This window comes from Thunnus thynnus, chromosome 17, assembly GCF_963924715.1.
Source record: "Thunnus thynnus chromosome 17, fThuThy2.1, whole genome shotgun sequence".
In the NCBI taxonomy this organism is placed as follows: domain Eukaryota; kingdom Metazoa; phylum Chordata; class Actinopteri; order Scombriformes; family Scombridae; genus Thunnus; species Thunnus thynnus.
This window is the reverse complement of record NC_089533.1, coordinates 6,470,902-6,490,990: the sequence shown is the minus strand read 5'-3', so window position 1 is coordinate 6,490,990 and position 20,089 is coordinate 6,470,902. Positions and strand designations below refer to the sequence as shown.

Sequence of the window (20,089 nt, the reverse complement as noted above, 5' to 3'; positions counted from 1 at the left end):
GTTAAAGTTAAAACATTAAAGTGAACACTTTATTCTTAAGTAAAACTCAACATTTGCAACACTTTGCTTTGACCTCAATTTCAAATACATGCAACCAGACAAAAACAAGCACCAAATGTAACATTCACGTTTGACATAAGTAACATCACGCCCAGAGTAAGTTCAAGGAAATACATACTTCTATGCTCTGAAGGTTAAACTAAACGGATGTTATATTTTAACCTCTGTGCGACGAAAGTGATGCGTGAAGCATGAGATGTAGTTTAAGACTGTAACACAGGCAGAGAGCTAAGAAATAAGTATACATGCTTCTCATGTAGTGGACCCTCCGGACGAACATGAAGCCTTCCAAGAGGGTTCACCGAGTCAGCTGTGAGGACCAGTGTGCGCCCTTATGGTGGTCTCACTGAGCAGATGGGCCACATCGAGTAGCCGTGTTCAAACAAGAGGTAGAGCGTCCCCTCTGAATATTTAGTAGCAGCTTCCCACTGATCCGTTTCATGAGAATCTTCAGGACTGGGCTACATCTACATCCACAGACCCTCCACTGAGGAGTAGAGGAGTCCTTGTTGTGTTTTGGCTCCGGGGGGGGGGGGGCTTTAAAAATGTGTGAGTACAATCTGTGTAAACGTGTGTGTCTGTGTGAGAGAAAGAGGCCTTCAGTGCAGTGCAAAAGTCTGTGCATATCTAGAGAACGAAAAAGCGTACAAGAGACATCAAAAAGAGGCGAGAAGGCTGCTGGCTTCCCACCTCCGAGAACAGCCCTTTAGCCCCCGTCCCTTAAGATCGAGATTTGTATTATTTACAAGGAGACTGTTACAAAAACAAATCTCATCCCGTCTGCTCAGAGAGTTTCTCGTCAGGATCCTACGAGTGTCTCCCCACCGTCTCAACCACTGTCAGAAGTCCCAGTCGTCCATGTCCAGGTGGCTGAGACCCGACTCCAGACTGGCCAGTCCGGAGGGAGAGCCCTGTAGCCGGGAGCTCTCGAAGCTGGTGATGGGCGACACGGGCCTCAGCAGCTCGGGCAGCGCCTCCGAGGGCCGCCGTTTGATCTGAGAGCCAGGAGAGAATAAAAACATTTGGAGGAGAATCAGAAACATGTCATACTTAACCAAATTTCATCTTTTTATTCTCCCACATTTCTTTATTCTGAGACACTGATTGTATTGCAGTGGCTTAAATTTATGATGCTAAAATTTATAAATTTATGTACATGATGGACCACAAAATCCTGTTTCAAGCAGAATTAAAGCAAAAGACAGGGCTTAGTGGGCTTTTGTAGCTGCAAAGTTAAGAAGATTGTTGTCCCAAAAGTAAGAATATGATGAATGTAACACATGTTAAGTAATGGAAAGTGTTTATATAAGAGACAATGTCAGTATCTTACACACCTGTTTGAAGAAAGGATGGCCTGTGAGAGTGGTGGCAGACGGTCTGAAGGAAAACAGGGAGAATATTTAGTGTCTTGAACCTTAATAACATGTCTTGTATGATATTTAAACATGCAGGCAGAGATTGGTCCACCTCTTCTCCGGGTCTCGCTGTAAACACAGCTCAACAAATGCGTGGAAGTGCGGGGAGAACGTCCGGTTGTAAGGGTGTCCTCCCGACGACGAGGAAGGCTCTCCGTTGGAGTGGCGGATCCCTCCGGCCCCCGGGCCCTCGCAGATCCCGGAGTCGGCCCCGGAGCGAGACGGTTTCAAGGACAGTTCTTCTGGAGGGATGGTGGTGGTGTCCAGCAAACATGGCACCGTCCCGTTTAGTTTCTCCAGCAGCATCTGTGAAGGTCAAGCAGGAAGGAAGAGAGCAAGAACTAAATTACTGGTTTCATACAGACGATGTGGTGCAGAAGAACAGGCTGGGAGACGATCGGTCTCTGCTTACCTGCGTAGCCGGCATGTCTTTGAAGGGCACGTGTCCATTGGCCAGTTCACAGGCTGTGATGCCGAGGCTGTAGATGTCTGACCGGGAGTCGTAGCCCTGCAGGTTCTGAGAAAAACAATTCGCAACCTTGAAACTCGACCGCATTTCCGAAACCGGTTCACCGGGGGAAGAGGCAGTATCGTATTATGCTTCGGTGTGGAGAAATGCAGTACCTGCTGCAGCACCTCGGGGCTGAGCCAGGGCAGCACCTTGACGCTGTACTGGGGGAAGTCGTGGACCACTTTGGCCCTCTGGCCATGACGGATCAGGCTGAAGATGCTCCGCAGACCCGACATACAGACCTGCCCGTCTGCTGAGATCAGCACATGGCTGGCCTTCACACTCCTACACAGAAGATAGTTAGGACTGACGAATTTACTTGAATTCAAACGTACCAAAGATTGGTTGATCAATAATGTTAAAACACATATTGGCTCGTCAGTCTTGTCCACCTATAATATAAAAACTCCTGGCTCCAACTAAGTGATGCTACACTGGTCAAAGCCTTAATGCAGCATTTTATTCAGATCCCAAATTAAGATGTTATTTTGATAGCTGTTGACCAGAAAAACTATTTTGTTGTGAACTGGGAGGATTTTATGCAATGGCTTCATCTGTAAAACCTGCTTCACCACAGAAGAATTCATTAGTCTGATGTCCTATGATGGTCTAAATGCTGCGTCAGATGCCTTCTCCATCCTTATAATAATATAATTATTGGGGAAACACTGATAATATGTGTTGTTGTTTTGTTTTGCAAAGAAAATCATAAAAATACCCTTTTTTACAATTCATGTCTGTCCTTCAAAAACTCTTCTTATTGAACCTAATCTCCGAGTGTTTCTTACCGGTGCACATATCCCATGTGATGGATGTATTCGAGAGCTTTGAGCATGCCTAGTAAAATATACGCGATGGTCAGCTCACTCATACCGTCGGTGAAATGTGAGCAGATGAGATCTCTGGCTGACCCTGAAAATAAAAAAAGGTCAAACACAGATGATGATGTTGAAATTAGCTCTTGAAGTCCAGGCTACTTAAAAATGTTATTAACATACTTTACTCCTCACCATAAGCCATGAAGGGCGTGATGACCCACAGCTCATTCTCAGCTATGAAGACGCTCTTGTAGGGTAGAATACTGGAGTGGTGAAATAACTTTGACACGTGCAGTTCGCCCTGCGAGGCAGAGGAAAGGAAATTACATCTTATTATGTCAAGATGACAGACGGAGAGGAGAAGATGCTGAATCTAATTAGGCGCAAGAAGGGTGAGCTGTAAAGAGAGGAAAATTAATCAGAACGCAGACACACGAGGGGTTACATAAGTAGTCATGATGCAACAATGAGATGAAAGGAGGAGGGTTTTATCCGCTAGGAGGTCGCTGAGTTTGGATCGAGCGATGACGGCGGATTGAAGCAAACCTGCAGGTAGGTAACCATGTCGTTAGTGCATGACTCCAAGTCGATCCGTCGGATGGCGATGTGCTCCCCGGTAGGTCTGTATCGAGCCAGGTTAACAGTCATCAAGTCGTCCAGACCGCGGCCTAAAACACAGACGTGGATGTCATTTTAAAAACTATTCATGTCCCTTTTAAACACATATCTTCTATCTATAAATGCACACAAGTTTAACTGGGAGTTTCATGGTGGTTAGCACTGTTTAGCCATCCACTAAAAGTCAAAGATGTATTGAAGACTTAATGATACAGTAAATAAAACCAAAATATTTCAAGAGGCTACTTTAGTGAAAAGTCTGCCTGCGTCTCTGCCTTTTACTGACCGATAACTGTGAGGAGCTCGTAGGAGTCGCTGTCAGGGCGGAAGCTGCCCATCGTGTCCCGCCGTGGGAGGGAGGTCAGGCTCTCCCGACTGTCCTCATGGGCCTGGAGGCGGAGGGGAGGAAACAGATATAATTGAAGGTCGGCTGAGACGCTGACTTCCTTCGCTTGCTACGGTGCAGGAGGGCTGTGCCAAAAGGGCTTGTGAGTGACAACTGGAGGCTTGGTCATATATGTGATAACTGTTAAATGATCACCAAAGGACAGGCTGAGTGGATCTAAGGTGTGTTACAAAAGGTACAAGGTGTGTTAGCTTGACCTGTGGCACTAGCCGAAGAGAAAAACAGGAAGCAGAAGACATTAGTATTAGAAGAAAAACAAGCCCGTACTAGAACTCAAACCATCACCGACAAGTATTAAAACATATTCCAGCTGTTCGTATTGTTTTTGTGGCCCAAGACAGTGACAGTATTTGTGAACTGTTCCACTGATAAATACTGTAGCCTAGTGTAGCCTAGGAATAGATTATGCCTTCCTGTGTTAATTATTTTAGATGAATGCATCACAAACACATGTAAAAAGTTCTTCTTTGGCAGTGGGGACTCCTGAATTCCATCAATTTATCACCGTTCAGATGATGGAAATGGACAGATTGCAGTAGCAAGCTGTGAAGGCAAATGAAGGCAAGCTTTATGAGTATTTGTACTGTTTCCATGGTGACCTGTATAAAAAGATGCACATTCGAAATTGGGATAGTGCGCATCCTTGAGCCGGGGATGACATCGAGATCATGATCGGAGACATGACTGTGTGTAAAGTATCCTCACAGATAAAACCAAGAGTTGCTCCTGATGTTAAGCCAAATGATGCATTCTCCCTTCGTGTTACTATCTGAGTCTTAAGCAGTTTATATTAAAACCGCCATGACAGCAAAGTCGAACATGCTGCGGCAGCCATCTGGCGAGGGGAACTTCTGTAAACGTTGATCTAATCACATGGGGTACTGGAGAAACTGCCATCGTGATCAGATTCAGAAAGTGGGGGTGGGGGGTGGTGGAGGGGGGTTGCCATGCATTGCTAAAGCTGAACACATGGAACTCCATCCATCTACGTTACAGCGCGCAGGGACACACGGTGGCTGACATCGAAGTGTGGACGCTATCAGTTCACCATCAACTCGACGACAGGCCGCCGGCACAGACGAGTCGAGTACTCACACAACACAAAATTAGTCAAGACTTTCAGTGAGGGGGACTAAAAAGACACCAAAATCCACAAAAAACAGAGCAGTTAACAGCACAAGACAGTATAGAGTAGGTAGGCTGTACCAGAGGATTATGTGCTCTCGTTTGAAAAAGGAAAAAAAAAAAGCTTGACTGTGCGCTCTTCGTCTCTCCCCTATCAGAGGCCCTGGTGAGTGAGGTGGGATGGCCCTCTGAGCGACGAGCATGTACAGCGGCGTCACGGACTGATCGCTCATGCATACATGAATGTGCAAAGCCTCAGGGTGTGTGAATTCTTCTACATAATATAAACCTGCGCGGTGCACACACGCATGCATGCACGCACATTCACAAAAGGCAAATGGGGGTTGGGTGGTGAGCGGGAGGGGAAGGGAGGGGGAAGTGATAATGCAGTGACAGGAGTACCACACTTACTTTCCTGTGAGAGACTCCCTGAGCTTGCTCTGGGGTAGAAAAACCACATCAATGACATAAAGACATGAACACACACACACACACAAAACAAGAGAAGGATCTGTGTTTAGAGCAGCTCTTGAATCGGGAGAACGGGGGGAGTTTTTCCTGCAGGCTGCGGACGACCTTTGTCGGTTCGTCTTTCACTAACTAACGGGATGTCTAAACCAGCCGCTTTGTCTTGCAGGTGATCACCCACAAAGTGACGCACCGTTATCAGTACAAAGAGTTTCATGATAGCTCGTGTGAACATGAGTCGACTGGAACTGCGCTGCAACTGCAAGAAAAGACTCTAATCCCAGTAAAATGCTTGCATCTGCATAAAAGACTTAATTAAATATTTTCTAACCAAACTCATGAGAAAAAAAAAGAAAAGAAAGAAAAACAATCTAGCTCAACACTGCAGGCTCTTACCAGAAATTATGTAAGGCGATGGGAACACAGCACAGCCAAAAATAATAATAATAATAATGAAAAAGCCACATGCAACATTGTGCAATGACTGGCCAGCAAGAAAATGAAGATGAGGCGAAGCGATGAAAGCTTAATCAACCCCAGAGCCTTTCCAAAACACACAATATTATACTGAATATTAATGAGGTGTAACATTGCACTTAATAAATATAAACAACCACAAACGCGCTGTTGTTTAGCTTCAGGACAGCTGGAAAGACTTTGCATGTTTCATTGGCACGTTACAAACTACAGTCATGAAAAAAATGACCTTCACGAAACAGAGCAGCACTGTATTTCTCATTAAAACTGTGTCTCCTCTCTGGTCTTAATGTGACAGCAGGAAATATCACAGACAATATAAACCAGTGTTGTATCATCAGTCACAGTGGGGAATCGTTTCCAGTCAGGGCAGATTAATGTAGCTTCTGACTAGTACACAAGTTTTACAAGAAATGAACACAGGCTAGTCCAGACGTTCCAGTCTGTAATAATAATAATATTAATGTGGATGAAATGTAGTGAACCATTGAGGTCTTTCTTCTGAATGAGTACAAATTCAGGAAAATGTATTCTCTCAGGAGCCGTGATTGCTTTGTCTTGAGCAAGACTGACATAATTATTTAGATTTACTTTATTGAACACACTACCCGTCAAATCTAAAAGGTGCTTAGTACAGTTTACAGACTGCTGGGAAAAGCTACAGGAGAGACTACAGGTGTGAATAACTGTATGAGATGCAAGGCTAAAGCAGTTTCCCCTACTTGGCAGCTCATATTTATGGTAATTTCACTACAGCAGGAGCGCAACAGTCAAGCCTGAAAACTAGCACATGCTGGCTTAAACCCAACTGCAATCACAAAGCTTGATAACATACTGAGTTTGCGGTATCTATATCTGAAATGCAAATAGCGCTGATTAAATTCAGATTTAACTGCCGCTTAAATCTAATGCGGTTAACCGCCACGACTCAGATTTATTTTCATTGGGTAATAATGGCAAATAAAAATAGAAGTACACAACCTTTTTCTACACGCAAGATAAGCACAATCACAAGAAGCATTAAATAAAATGGCACAGACATTCGTTAAAAAGTGATTTTGTTTGTGCTCCACTCTGATAAATTATTGAAGCAAATAAAACAATGAGGCTAACGCTCAAGACAGATAACAGATGATTGATCGACTGAATAGAAAACCTTCAGAAAATTGTAATTCTTAGAGCAACGCTTCAACTAGAACTGAATGTGTTTGTTTCTACTTGTGCTGATGAGGGGATCTAATGTGTAAGCAGTGATTCAACCCTTTTTTCGTTGTAACCTGCATCGCCTCGGACCTCACCTCCAAATAACTCCAAATCCCGCAGGCTCTCCACACTCAATTTCTCAGATACCCAACGCTGACAGACACAGAGGGTTAATAACAGACATGGAAAGAAAAAAAGAGAGACAGAGAGAGAGACAGAGAGAGAGAAAATGCAAGCAAGGATAAGGAAAAGTTCCACAGGAAAAATAAACACATTTGAAAGCTGTTGAATAATGATGGTTCATGCTGGCTGCCTAATTTGCAACTGTGAAAGATTTCTGTCTCTTGTGCGGAAAAGAAAGTCATGGGAAAAAAAAAGAAATCTGGCACTTTTATCCAACATTTCTTGTCTGTAAGCATACAGGGAGCTGACACAATACCATGAACACATGTGCAATCTAATACAACAGTCCTTTCTGTTTATACAAGCTCTTGTTTGCTTTTCTAAGTCAGAGAGTTAGTATACAATTGTATTTTATTCTGAGGCCATAGATGTTTGATTTTGTTCTACTAGACTGCAGAGATTTTCTGAATCATTACAGTTCTTATCTAAATGACTTTTACTGATATTATTCAGATGTTATTCCCACAAAATAATGAGCACTGTGAACCAACTCTCAAGTTGAAATTTGACACATTTGTGAGAGAAAATTGAAAAATAGGTTATCATTTGATGTATTTCTTGTATATATCATACATGTTATGTGTTATTAAGTTCAGTTTAGTGTTAGTTTGTGTTCCACATCTGTTCCAAATGCCTTTATACTGTGTTTATTCTAAACCTAGTTCTTTGTTGTGTAAAATGAGACAGTTGAGTGTTTAACAGTTACTTTATTCTGTTGTTCTTTTGTCTGAGCCGGTGGTGACAAATCATAGTTATGCAGATTTCTATGTGTCAACCTGATGAGCCTTTAGAGGATAGTGTTGTTTGTTCTTAATTTAATATGGTAGCGATGTTATTTTGTGATGTTACTTGGTGCTTGTGTGCTGTCATATATGGTCATGAAGAAAGACTGTTGGTTAGTTGAACTCTTGACTTTTGTTTCTATCTGAGGGTTGTTTACTGACCTGTAAGGTTAGCAATAGATGTTTCAAATTCTGTGCGATAGTATCTAAAGAACTGGCTGAGTGCCAACTTTTCAGACAAAGAAAAGATAGCTAGGTGGTATGTAGCTTTGTCTCCAGAAACATGATGCATTGCACTTCTGATTGCATTATTTGATTACATTATTTCATAACCTGACAATGCTCCTGTTGTGTGTTTATTGAGTGATCAAGCAATTTACCACTACACATTGTGCTGCTTTATTGAATTATAATTAGACCTTAAAAATTCCTGTAAATGTATGAAAGCTTGTGCTAGGCTACACTGAATTGATTCGTTTTTTTAAAACGGAGCTTTGCCAAATGTCCTTCCAACACTAAAGAGACTGGAACACATTGAAGGTTGTCAGATACAAACTGTGCCAAGCAAAAGAGCAAACTGGTCTCTGATCTGCTCAGTCAGAAGTTTTATTAATGGAACTGTATATTATTGTCCTATCATGACAACAAATGTGTCTGGCTGCTTGCAATCTTAACATAGAAATATTGTGATTATGTGCTGATTTCCCTGACAGGGATTAAGTCCTTGACCAAAGACAAAATTTAATGGAAATATTGATCAAAAAACATGATTAGATTTAATCCTAGGTCTAGAATTAGATTTAATACTTGTCCAGGAAACCTGCCCTGTAGTAAGAATATGTCTAAAAAAAAAAGGAAGTACTTGTCAGTCACTCACAAGAAAAGACATGGATCCTTTTGTGTGTGTTACATATGATGCCGAAAACACGTCCAGGGAATATCTGTAAAGACAAGAAGACAACCATTGTGAAGCTCTGTGTTGTCTCCTCCTGCAGGTCACTTCTGGTTGCTCCATCATGCTCATTAACTTTACAATACGAACACAGAAAGCTTTAAATGTCCTGAAAAATTACTTACATCTGCAAAACATAAACAATATTTAGAAAAACCTGCGTGACTTTGAGTGAAGATTTATTATCAAACCTATCAACTTGTTTTGCTGCAAGCATGATGTTTAATAGGTGATTATTAAACCTTGTGCGGTAAAGTGAAGCTCTCTCTTGCGACCTCCCAGTAATTATTGTTAGTTTGAGTGATGATATATGTTTGTAATGATGAATTAACTTAGTGGTTGAAACCAACAACATCCACGCTTGGATATTTGGTGCCTATTAACGTGTGCAAACACACAGATGCCGACTGATCGATTGCAAATGAAATAGTGAGATTGGCCCAAGAAAAAATAAAAATCACAAATTAAGAGAAGATTCGTAACAAATATATCTTAGCTCTTGCTAATAGCTATTGTTGTCATGATGAAGGGCGCAGGCTAGCTCTTGCAAATTGCCGTTAGCTAAAGACTTAATTTAAGACATATTACATTATTTTAACACCATAATAACTTACCAGTATAGTGTTAAGGGAAGCAATGCGTGCTCGGAGTAATACAATCTTCTAGGATAACTTATTTAGCCAGACATCCTTTTAGCGGGTTGTTTTTGACAGCTTGGTGGAGAGAGCGTCGTGTCGCGCACAATCTACGACACAACTAAAAGAAAAAGCGGGCGCGTACAGATGACGCAAGCACCGTTTGGGTCCCACTGAAAACACAGGAGCTTGTGGCGGTATTAGAAAACAGGTAAATAAAGCTTGTCAGCCACCGTTACAAAAATAATTAACACATTTAGTCAACAAAATATGTTATCATGTAACGCGCGGGGTTTTGAAAGGCACCTTAACTACGCTGAATTCGCGGTAAAGTGTCGATAATAGCCGCGCACACCCACCTCTCGGCCTCGCTTTGCGGCCTTCAGCTAGCTATCACTAACGTACTGCAAGATGTTGGTTATATTGTTGATATTAAAAGTGTTTGTCGTCAAAGTGCGTTAATGTTAAGTAGCCACCCTGAGCCAGTAGCTGTCTCTCATTGCTCTTCTGCTAATATATATTTATCAAAGTGCTAACTAGCTTGATGCTGGTTACGTCAATTTCTCAAGCGATATTAAACATCCTCTCTTGCAGAACTCTATTCATAAATCGGGAGGTTTAATTGTAACATTATGTTTGCTTAATGTATAACTTACACTTATGTCTAGCTATGTATTCAATATGTTGTTTAGCCAATGCAGCTCTCCTCTTTGTAGCTAACTTTCTGCGGTGGAGGGAGTCCCAGTGAATACAAAGCGAAAGTATCTGAAAGGTTGTTTTGATGATTTAAAAAAAAAAAAATCTCATGTATTTGGCCCACTGACTGATAATAGGCAGTGGGATCTTCTGAGTCATTAACTACCAAAATACCGCAGACTTAAGTGGTCCGTGGTTATATGCCACATTTAGGGGATGTATCCATTGAAGGACAGGTTCACAATTTTTGAAGTGAGTTTTAAAACAACAGTCAGGTTGTTTATATGAACACTGAAAGAGGTTTTCCTCGCTGTAATCATTCCTGGCATACTGGCTATTAAAAGATCCCCTTCAAATGCACTGTCAATGTGAGTGATGGGGACAAAGTTCACAGTGTGTCCACACAGTCATTAAAAGTTGATGTGAAGCTTATTTGAGGCTTCAGCAGTCTGAGTTAGTCATATCAAGTGGATATCTGACACATTTACAGTCTTTTTAGCATCAAATTCCCTCTTTGTGTTTCCTCGGACAGTGTTTCCCTGTTGAGCTGCGGTGGAAGTATAGTAACAAAAGAGGAACTTTGGCACTAAAAAGACTGTAACGTTGAAAGATATCTACTTGATTTGACTCATTTGGACGGCTTAAGCTTCATGTGAGCCCCAAATATACTTTTAAATACATTTTTGCATTATTAAGGGATCTTCTAATGGTCAGTATGAACAGGAGGAATGATTATGGCGGGAAAAACCTGTTTCACTGTTCATTTGGGAAGCTGACTGTTGTTTTAAGACAGACTTGAAACATTGTGAACCTGTCCTTCTGTATTAGGAGTAACTTTCCATAGCAGACATATAAATAGAGAGTGCGATAATTGAGGCATTTTAAGACTTGAAAGTGTTGTTTTATCTCTTGTTCTTACAGCACAGCCATGAACTGGAACAAAGGTGGTCCAGGTATTAAGCGAGGCTTTGGGTTTGGAGGATTTTCCCTTGCGGGGAAAAAAGAGGAACCTCAACTTACTCAAAAGTCTCACACATCATTCGGGCCCCCAGGGTCCAGTGGGGGATATGGGAAGAACCAGCAGCTTCCATCCTTCTACAAAATAGGGACAAAAAGAGCCAATTTTGATGAAGAAAATGCGTGAGTATCCCACAAACACTTGAAAAAAATGTCAAACTAAATTTAAAAAAACGAATGCACATATTTATTCATTTGATATGCTTTCTAAACAAGGTATTTTGAAGATGATGAAGAGGAGTCCAGCAGCAATGTGGATCTGCCGTACATCCCAGCTGAGAACTCGCCCACACGGCAGCAGATGCAGTCTGGTGGCGGCTCAGACAGTGAGGATGATCCACTGGATGCCTTTATGGCAGAAGTTGAGGTGAGAAGAGTCACAGTTAGGCAGAGACAAGCTTGTAATATACTTCTGAATGTTATATCTATTGTTTTCTCTTATAAACGTTGTTGTTTTCTCTTCCAGAACCAAGCAGCTAAGGACATGAAGAAACTAGAGGAAAAGGAAAAGGAGAAAAAGTCAGCCAAGTAAGACTTCATCTGTCTTTTTTTTAGATACTTTTGTAGGTACTTAAATTCTGCATTTGAAATGAAGAAAAAGAAGATTGCCCACAACTAAATTATTATTTTGTGAGCAAAAGTATACGCTTTCTAGTTTGGGATGTTGTTAATTTGTAGATAACTGCTGTATTATTGATTACTTTTACAATTTACAATTAGACATCATGTCTTAAGTTTCTCCAAAGACTGAGACATCCAGTTATGTCTTTGCTGGTTTAGTAGTTACTGTATCATCAGGTAAGCAAAGCCACCTTAGTCATGGAGGGATGTGGGCTGTCTTGGGTGTATGAACGAGCCGCAGGGAAGTTTTTTTTTTCTCCGCTTGTCATTGCAGGGGTATTCGTGATGACATTGAAGAAGAGGATGAACAAGTGAGTGAGCCCTCCAAAATTCTTAATCCACTACATCGCTGATCAGAGAGGTCTCCAGACCAAACATTCCCTCTACCCTCTCTTGTCTTTCAAAGCCCCCCCCCCTGCCCTCCCCCCCTCTATCTGACCATGTAGGATGCATATTTAGGATCATTATGATGGATTTGTTTTTCTTGTGTAGATTAATCTTGATGTTTTGAAAGCTGGGAAACTAAAGCATGTTTAATTTTTATTTACTTCAGCAAGTGACAGAATAGTTGATATCAGATTGTGAACAATGTTTTGTTGTAGTTTTTTTCCTTCTGTTATAAGGCTGAATGTCTCTTTAGGTATTTGTGAGTCTTTCAGGTGCCTGGATGGTGCCTGGATGTTGTGTTAAAGCAGCAAAGCGGCTCAGTTTTCACATGAAATGCTGTGCTCTCTGCAGGAAGCCTACTTCCGCTACATGGCAGAGAACCCCACAGCCGGGCTGACACAAGAGGAAGATGAAGAGAACATTGACTATGACAGTGATGGAAACCCAATTGCCCCGACCACTAAGAAAATCATCCTGCCCCTTCCTCCTATTGACCACTCTGAGGTACTGCTGATGTGCTATTGTGCTAGTCAACTGATCAACATTACATTTTTTTATTGTGTGTAATATGAGAGACTTTGTTGTGATTCTTGCATCTGTTTTGTCTTTTTTTTTTTTTTTAAACCATAGATTGATTACCCGCCGTTTGAGAAAAACTTCTACAATGAGCACGAGGAGCTCAGCAACCTGACTGGAACTCAAGTGTTGGAGTTGAGGCAGAAACTGAACTTGCGGGTAAGTTCAGGATTCATGCATAAAATGTTATATAACTGAAACTATGTACATGTTGTGGCAACTATTAGTCTGCTTCAGTCATTTTTGTTTTGGCCTCAGACACATTTTTAACTGTATTTCTAGCAGTTGTGGCTGTGAGGAAAAAGATCTTCATCATCATGTTCTTCATGTCCTTTGTTTCCTGCTTCTTTTTCTTATTCTCAGGTGTCTGGTGCTGCCCCTCCTAAACCTTGTACTAGCTTTGCCCACTTCAATTTTGATGAGCAGCTAATGCACCAGATCCGCAAGTCTGAGTACACTCAGCCCACTCCAATTCAGTGCCAGGTATAGTAAGAGTTTGTCTTAAGGTTGCAGTATAATTGAATATTAAATATTTTAAACATAATTTAATGAATAAACCCTGTTGTGAATCTGGGATTTAGGGTGTGCCCATAGCTCTGTCTGGACGTGACATGATTGGTATCGCAAAAACTGGCAGCGGTAAAACTGCAGCTTTTATCTGGCCCATGCTGGTTCACATCATAGACCAGAAGGAGCTGGAGGCAGGGGAGGGGCCCATCGCAGTAATCGTGTGCCCCACCAGAGAGCTTTGTCAGCAGGTAAGTAATGGAGAGAGATTGGAACAGCGGCATATTAGTAACTGAGAGTGCATTGTCAGGAGAGTTGGTTTACTAGAGTGTGTTTCTTGAACTGCTTGGCAGATCCATGCAGAATGTAAGCGCTTTGGGAAAGCGTACTCGCTGCGTTCTGTGGCGGTTTATGGAGGAGGCAGCATGTGGGAGCAGGCAAAGGCTCTGCAGGAGGGAGCAGAGATCGTGGTGTGCACTCCGGTAAGAGAAGAGAAGACCAACCTGTTTTTTTTTTTTTCCTTAACCTCGCTGCTAAGAAGAAAATCCACCCTCTACAGTTGCAACAAATGTGAGATTTACTGAAAATGTGTGTTTGCAGGGTCGTCTGATTGACCACGTTAAAAAGAAGGCCACATCCCTGCAGAGAGTGACATACCTGGTGTTTGATGAGGCTGATCGCATGTTTGATATGGGCTTCGGTGGGTTTGCTTTATCAGCGCGCTGTCAAAGATGTTATAAACCTTTTTCTTTTGTGCACACCAGTTTATTTATGTTGTCGTTTCTCGTCTCCTTTTTAGAATATCAGGTTAGATCTATTGCCAGCCACGTCCGCCCCGACAGACAGAGTAAGTGGTTTTCCTAAACTGTTATGATTCACTGTAATATGTAGTAAAACCGTAAAGAGGTTTTATAATTCTTAATATGATTGCCTTCACAGCCCTTCTGTTCAGCGCCACCTTTCGAAAGAAGATAGAGAGGCTAGCCAGAGACATCTTGGTAGATCCTATTCGTGTGGTGCAGGGAGACATCGGAGAGGTTTGTGGCAAAACACATCATCAACCAACCCATAATAATTTATTATGCTTTTCTGAGAGCTGTAGTTATAATTTAGAGAGAGAAATTTGCCCTTTTTTACCCTTTTCATGGTGTCTGTGTGTTCATAAAATCCTAAAATACTTATTATAAATGTTTCATTTCAGAATAAAAAGTAAGTGAAGTAGGTAAAAGTAAAGCTATTTATCAGTCAGCATTTGAAAAGGACAAATGATTCTGTCCTGGTAAACTGTTTTTCAGCTATTGTGGCAGTAGAAGTTGTTTTTAGGTTTATTTTTAAGTAATTAAAATGTAAAAGCTACAAGAGTACTCATGCAGTGTTTTTTTTACAACCTTTCTCTCCGACCAGGCCAATGAGGATGTGACCCAGGTGGTGGAGATGCTGCACAGCGGGTCTGATAAATGGGGCTGGTTGACCCGGCGGCTGGTGGAGTTCACCTCCTCCGGATCAGTCCTCATCTTCGTCACCAAGAAGGCCAACTCTGAGGAGCTGGCTACTAACCTGACGCAGGAGGGCTACAGCCTGGGCCTCCTGCACGGAGACATGGACCAGAGTGAGAGGAACAAGGTCATCAGTGACTTCAAGAAGAAGAATTTGCCCATTTTGGTGGCCACTGATGTAGCCGGTGAGTACAAGTTGTATACGTCCTGTTTCCTTCCCTCCACAAGGGCTACCCACAATACCTAATCAACACCAAAAATATTAAATGTTTGTCTGTTTTTATCTACATTTTCAATTTCTGCATAAAAGAACTGCTGGAAATGCTGAAAATCTGAAGAAAAAAAGTCTCAAAAAAGGTTTTATGCTCAGCTCAAAAAGCAAAGTGCAACTTAAACAGATTTAGCGATTAAATTGTGACGTGTTGGGACCAATCAGCCTTTTTTTCCTCACTGTTTGATGTTTGACTGGATCTTTTTTAATTGCATCATCTTGTTGCGCCAGCTTCTTCTGCAGTGGTTTAATGGCTACTGGAAAAGAAGCACAACAAGCTGTTTTTATTGATGAATCAACTTCAAATATTCACTAAACAGCAGTGTATGGAAATATAGCATTAATTCAAAATTTCTTTTGCCAATATTCTGGACATTTGGGTAAAAGTTGCACTAAATTTGGAGGAAACCTATATCATGATGCCACATTGAAATGTTAAACAACAGAAGAAGAAGAAAGCCAGTCACCACCAGTCTCTGTATGTTGTTTCTGTGAAGGTGTGAGCTTCTAAAGATCCGTTCAGGTCACAGTTCTATGTGCTAACAAGCCTCAGCCCATTAAAGGTGAGAAACAACATAAACGCTAACCTGCTTCCTGTTTTTGTATTCTCTCAGCTCGTGGTCTGGACATCCCGTCCATTCGCACGGTGGTAAACTACGACGTGGCGCGAGACATCGACACACACACGCACAGAATCGGGCGAACCGGGCGTGCCGGAGAGAAAGGTGTGGCTTACACCCTTCTCACCAACAAAGACACCTCGTTCGCTGGTGACCTCGTGAGGAATCTGGAGGGAGCCAATCAAGGCGTTTCCAAAGAACTGATGGATTTAGCCATGCAGGTGAGCTAAATAAGCAAAAGGCTGAGAAAAGTCGTACAGTAACTCGTCTCGTGAGGAGTAAATGTTTTTAACTTTGCCCTTTTTTTTCCCAGAATCCCTGGTTCAGGAAATCCAGATTTAAAGGTGGTAAAGGAAAGAAGCTGAATATCGGTGGAGGTGGACTTGGTTACAGAGAGAGACCAGGTTTAGGGGCTGAAAGCTCTGTGAGTTACATATTATGACTGTAAATCTGTTTTTATTTAGTTTTTTGTTTATTTTGTAATGTGTTGATAATCATAGTGATTACTATGTGCTGATTTATGATACGTTATGATGGGAATTCATGTTGATATTCGGAGGACATTCAGAGAGGTGTGAATAACGTTCTTGTTGTCTTTGCAGGAACGCAGCAGCAGCAGCAGCAGCATTTTGTCTTCCACTAGTAGCTACGAAGGCTACAGCAAACCAACCACTGGGGCGATGGGAGACCGCATGTCAGCGATGAAACAAGCCTTCCAGGTACACCTAAACTTATTTTACAGTTATTGATACGATTTTTTCCTATTACATTCACACTGAAAAATTCAAATATTTCATGTTTTCATATTAAATGTTCCTGGTTTTACTCCACTATGATCTATTGCTGTTATTTTGCAAGACTGTGAATATGTGCTGCAATTCATGTTTCGGTGCTCTTTCATACAAATGGATACATTTTAACTTGATCTATTATATTTGTCACTTGTGTTTAAAAGTCTACAAGTTGTTGTTTTTATTTTCTTTTAGCCAGTCACAAAATAAAATCTTCAAAAGCCATAAAGTAATCTTTGACTTATCAGCAACCAAACACTGTGTTTATAGTGGCCACTGTACCGTTTGCCTCATTAGATTATTAAAAATTAAATCTCAAAGAAAGCGCTTAAGAATTAACCTGACGCGCCATATGGTTTGTCACACAGAACCATCTGAGAAGTCATCCTTAGAGACTGTTTGGAAAAGGGCAGGCACTTTAAAAAAAAATACTTGGCAGGTGATTGGATGAACCATCCGTCTATCACCGTCTTACCTTGCAAGGCAACAGGATTCACGAGGTCATGCGAGAATCCTCATTGGACGCTGATTGGTCACAAGCACATATCTTAAAGCCTGACAAGATTGATTCTTGTGTGATCCCGTGATGTGATCTCGCAAATCCAGCTGCCTGGCAAGGTAACTTAACCTCTTTACATCTAGCGGGTCACCAGTGAGCCACTTAAGTCAGTTATAAGCTGCTTAGCATCACGCAGTAATGAGTAAGAGCAACTGGCACAATTTGGCCACTTGGAGATGTTTTGGAGACATTCAGGGACACCAGTGACACCACAAACTTCCTATCTACCCCAAAGGTTTAGGGCTAGAGGACTGGAATTTTATACAGGTGTGGTTGACAAGATGTATGTGGTGGTTTGCATAATTCTGGCATAAAGCATGTCCTAGTTATTGTTATTCAAATATGACTCATTATAGATAGCCACATGCTAAACAAGCATATTTCCAGAAACTAAAAGATGTTACCTTTCAAATGAAGCCTAAAACATGGTTTCACAGTTCTTCTGTTATAAGCTTTTCCTTTTGGGTATGCAAAATAGGCAAATATTAAAAAAAAAAAAAAGAGGTGGATGCTAAGAGGCTACAATCTTCTCAACGTTTCCTCTTCTTCTAGGCTCAGTATAAGAGTCACTTTGTGGCTGCATCCAGTGGTCCTCCAAAGCTCAGCACCAAGTCTAGCAGCTCTTCAGGCTGGACCAGTGCCGGCAGCCTGAGTTCTGTGCCGACAGAGTCCGCCAATGGCTCCGAGCGGTCCAGTGTTGCCGCCATGACCCTTTCGGGCTTCACCAGCGCTGGCTCCCTAAGCTCAGTGCCCACCATTCAGACCAGTTCACAGCAAAGCTTCACTCCAGCCGCACCTCCTCCACTAAGAGATAGCTCACGGGACAGACACGGGGAGGACTGGGGGCGCCACGGAGACAGTCACCACCGCCACAGCGACAGGAGCGATCGGCACAGCGGCGAGAGTCGCCACGGGGACCGGGATCGCCATGGAGACAGAGACCGCGACCGCTACGGGGACCGGGATCGCTACAGCAGCAGCAGCAGCAGCAGCAGCCGCCACAGCGACAGTCGTAACGGAGACGGGAGCAGCAGGAGGGACAGAGAGGATCGGAGGAGCGAGAGGGATGGGGGAGATGGGAGGGGGGACAGAGGAGATGATAGCTTTGCTGTTCCCGAACCACCAAAACGTAGAAAGAGCAGGTGGGACAACTAGGAAAAAAAAAATCAACACAATCAATAAAATATGTGCAACCAACTGCTCCATGACGAGCTTGTCTGTTGTGTAGGCAGAAATTCAGAGCATATCAAAGGCTGACACACAAGCACAGGACGTTAAGAGGTGGTTTTTGTGGACTTTTTTGAGAAACGGGAAGGGCGCTGACTCTCCCGTCAGGTCGGTTAGGACCTCACGATTTGGGTCAGAGCCCGACAGAGTTTGTAGACAGATAAACACGAGCAGCTCAGAGACAGCCACTGTACATACATCATCAAGACTGTTTAGTTGTAAGTCAATAGGATCAAGCAAAAGAGCTGTAATGAATTCTGCTGTCGGTAAACAATTCCAAAGGATGTTTTGGTTGTTGTCTTGTTTCTTCTCACTGAGCTCCTAACATGCTTTCGTGCTTGCAAACTGGACTCTGTATTTTTTTTTTTTTTTTTTCTAATGGATCTTTGCCAAGTGTTTGTGTGTTTTGCATTTTAATCTACAAAGCTAACTCTTAGAGCTCGTTTCATTTTCGAAGGCGCTCGGTGATGATTCACATTCATAGATGTCAAAGAGTAGAACTCTTTTTGTGTCTTGTATTCGAGTCGTAGTGAAGTGCCTTCCCCTGGCATTTAGTCTATGCTTTTGAAATGTTTTTCAAGAAGATGCATATGTTTGTGTGAGGAATTTCCCGCGTTCATTCACACACGGAAAATGTGAAGTTTTGATTAAAAAGACTTTGGCATCTACTCTTGTATCTGTTTTCTTTTTTACAGTCAGTTAACCTGTCACTCATCTTGTTTTCCTCACTGAAAACATCTGCAGTTTGTTCTTTAAATACAAAATGATGTTTTCTTTGATTGAATACATCTGTTGTACTTGCTGACTTTATACAGATGTAACTAGTCGACACTGTTTTACTTTGATAACATGTTAAGACTTATTTATGGCATAGACACGAAAACTAAACCTGTTCAAAACACAAAACAAATTCCACAAGGATCTCATCAACAATAAAATCACAAATATCCAGTGGTGGAAAGTAACTTAAGTACATTTACTCAAGTACTGTACTAAGTACAATTTTGAGGTAACTGTACTTTTTACATTTTACTTTCTACTCCTCCACTACATTTATTTAACAGCTTTACTAGTTACTTTAAAAATTAAGATTTTGCACAAAGGACAATAAATAAGCTAGCTAGCTAACTGTATATAAAGCAGTTGAAACTAGCTCCACCTCCAGCAGCTACAACAGTAACATGCTGCTTACACACTGATGCTTCAGTATTAATAATCTAATGATGTCAAACACAGTATAATATATCAGTTATTGCAAAATGAGTACTTTTACTTCAATACTTTGAGTACATTTTGCTGCTAGTACTTAATGTACTTTTACTGAAGTAGGATCTTTCATGCAGGACTTTTACTTGTAACTAAGTATTTTTATATTGCTGTATTGGTACTTGTACCTAAGTAAAGAATCTGAATATTTCTGTCACAACTGCAAATATCAGACTAATAAATGAAAAACACTTTCAGCACAATAATGATTTGTAGTAGTAACTTGTCCGAAACCCTGTGAACGCATCAGGAGAGGATGTGAACCGCACGACACTTGTAAAGCAGTCTCTTAGCCCCGCCCCCGTGAAAACTGCGAAGGGAGCGCGCGTTCTGTAAAAAGCTCTCGCCCCCCCGAGATGCTGTGCGCGTGATATGGAGAGAGATAAGGGCCAAAACTAATTT

General features: G+C 41.8%; 2 protein-coding genes across 6 annotated transcripts; one reads left to right on the top strand and one right to left on the bottom strand.

The window, feature by feature from the left end:
* Nucleotide 1: 1 nt before the first annotated feature.
* Nucleotides 2-9,768, bottom strand: strada (STE20 related adaptor alpha). Of its 4 annotated transcripts, XM_067570568.1 has the most exons (13): nucleotides 9,633-9,768; nucleotides 8,944-9,007; nucleotides 7,197-7,254; nucleotides 5,365-5,393; nucleotides 3,709-3,811; nucleotides 3,351-3,472; nucleotides 2,997-3,105; nucleotides 2,775-2,898; nucleotides 2,100-2,271; nucleotides 1,888-1,992; nucleotides 1,528-1,781; nucleotides 1,395-1,437; nucleotides 2-1,055 (listed from the first exon to the last, which is right to left on the bottom strand). In XM_067570568.1, the coding sequence occupies exons 2-13, from the start codon at nucleotides 8,953-8,955 to the stop codon at nucleotides 900-902; spliced, it is 1,287 nt and encodes a 428-aa protein (XP_067426669.1). In that variant the 5' UTR covers nucleotides 8,956-9,007; nucleotides 9,633-9,768; the 3' UTR covers nucleotides 2-899. The 4 variants fall into 4 exon arrangements, with proteins under 4 accessions (XP_067426669.1, XP_067426670.1, XP_067426671.1 ...); XM_067570569.1 differs by lacking the exons at nucleotides 5,365-5,393; nucleotides 7,197-7,254; XM_067570570.1 differs by lacking the exons at nucleotides 5,365-5,393; nucleotides 9,633-9,768.
* A 1-nt stretch (nucleotide 9,769) lies between these two features.
* ddx42 (DEAD (Asp-Glu-Ala-Asp) box helicase 42) lies at nucleotides 9,770-19,089 on the top strand. 2 transcript variants are annotated; one of them, XM_067570563.1, is made up of 18 exons: nucleotides 9,770-9,864; nucleotides 11,271-11,489; nucleotides 11,583-11,733; nucleotides 11,833-11,894; nucleotides 12,262-12,298; nucleotides 12,726-12,878; nucleotides 13,005-13,109; nucleotides 13,314-13,433; nucleotides 13,532-13,708; nucleotides 13,811-13,939; nucleotides 14,058-14,157; nucleotides 14,257-14,304; nucleotides 14,397-14,494; nucleotides 14,862-15,138; nucleotides 15,839-16,065; nucleotides 16,158-16,268; nucleotides 16,447-16,563; nucleotides 17,747-19,089. In XM_067570563.1, the coding sequence occupies exons 2-18, from the start codon at nucleotides 11,278-11,280 to the stop codon at nucleotides 18,347-18,349; spliced, it is 2,727 nt and encodes a 908-aa protein (XP_067426664.1). In that variant the 5' UTR covers nucleotides 9,770-9,864; nucleotides 11,271-11,277; the 3' UTR covers nucleotides 18,350-19,089. The 2 variants fall into 2 exon arrangements, with proteins under 2 accessions (XP_067426664.1, XP_067426665.1); XM_067570564.1 differs by lacking the exons at nucleotides 9,770-9,864; nucleotides 11,271-11,489; nucleotides 12,262-12,298 and having other exon boundaries at nucleotides 11,659-11,733.
* The last annotated feature ends 1,000 nt before the right edge of the window (nucleotides 19,090-20,089 follow it).

What these genes read in the sequence shown, in the direction of transcription:
- strada (XM_067570568.1), bottom strand. An exon ending in GGATTTGGAGTTATTTGGAG is followed by an intron (nt 5,394 to 7,196) that starts GTGAGGTCCGAG and finishes TTTCTACCCCAG; the next exon opens with AGCAAGCTCAGGGAGTCTCT. An exon ending in GCCCCGAGGTGCTGCAGCAG is followed by an intron (nt 1,993 to 2,099) that starts GTACTGCATTTC and finishes TGTTTTTCTCAG; the next exon opens with AACCTGCAGGGCTACGACTC.
- ddx42 (XM_067570563.1), top strand. Translation starts at nt 11,278, where the DNA reads ATGAACTGGAACAAAGGTGGTCCAGGTATTAAGCGAGGCTTTGGGTTT. An exon ending in CCACTCCAATTCAGTGCCAG is followed by an intron (nt 13,434 to 13,531) that starts GTATAGTAAGAG and finishes TCTGGGATTTAG; the next exon opens with GGTGTGCCCATAGCTCTGTC. An exon ending in AGATCGTGGTGTGCACTCCG is followed by an intron (nt 13,940 to 14,057) that starts GTAAGAGAAGAG and finishes GTGTGTTTGCAG; the next exon opens with GGTCGTCTGATTGACCACGT.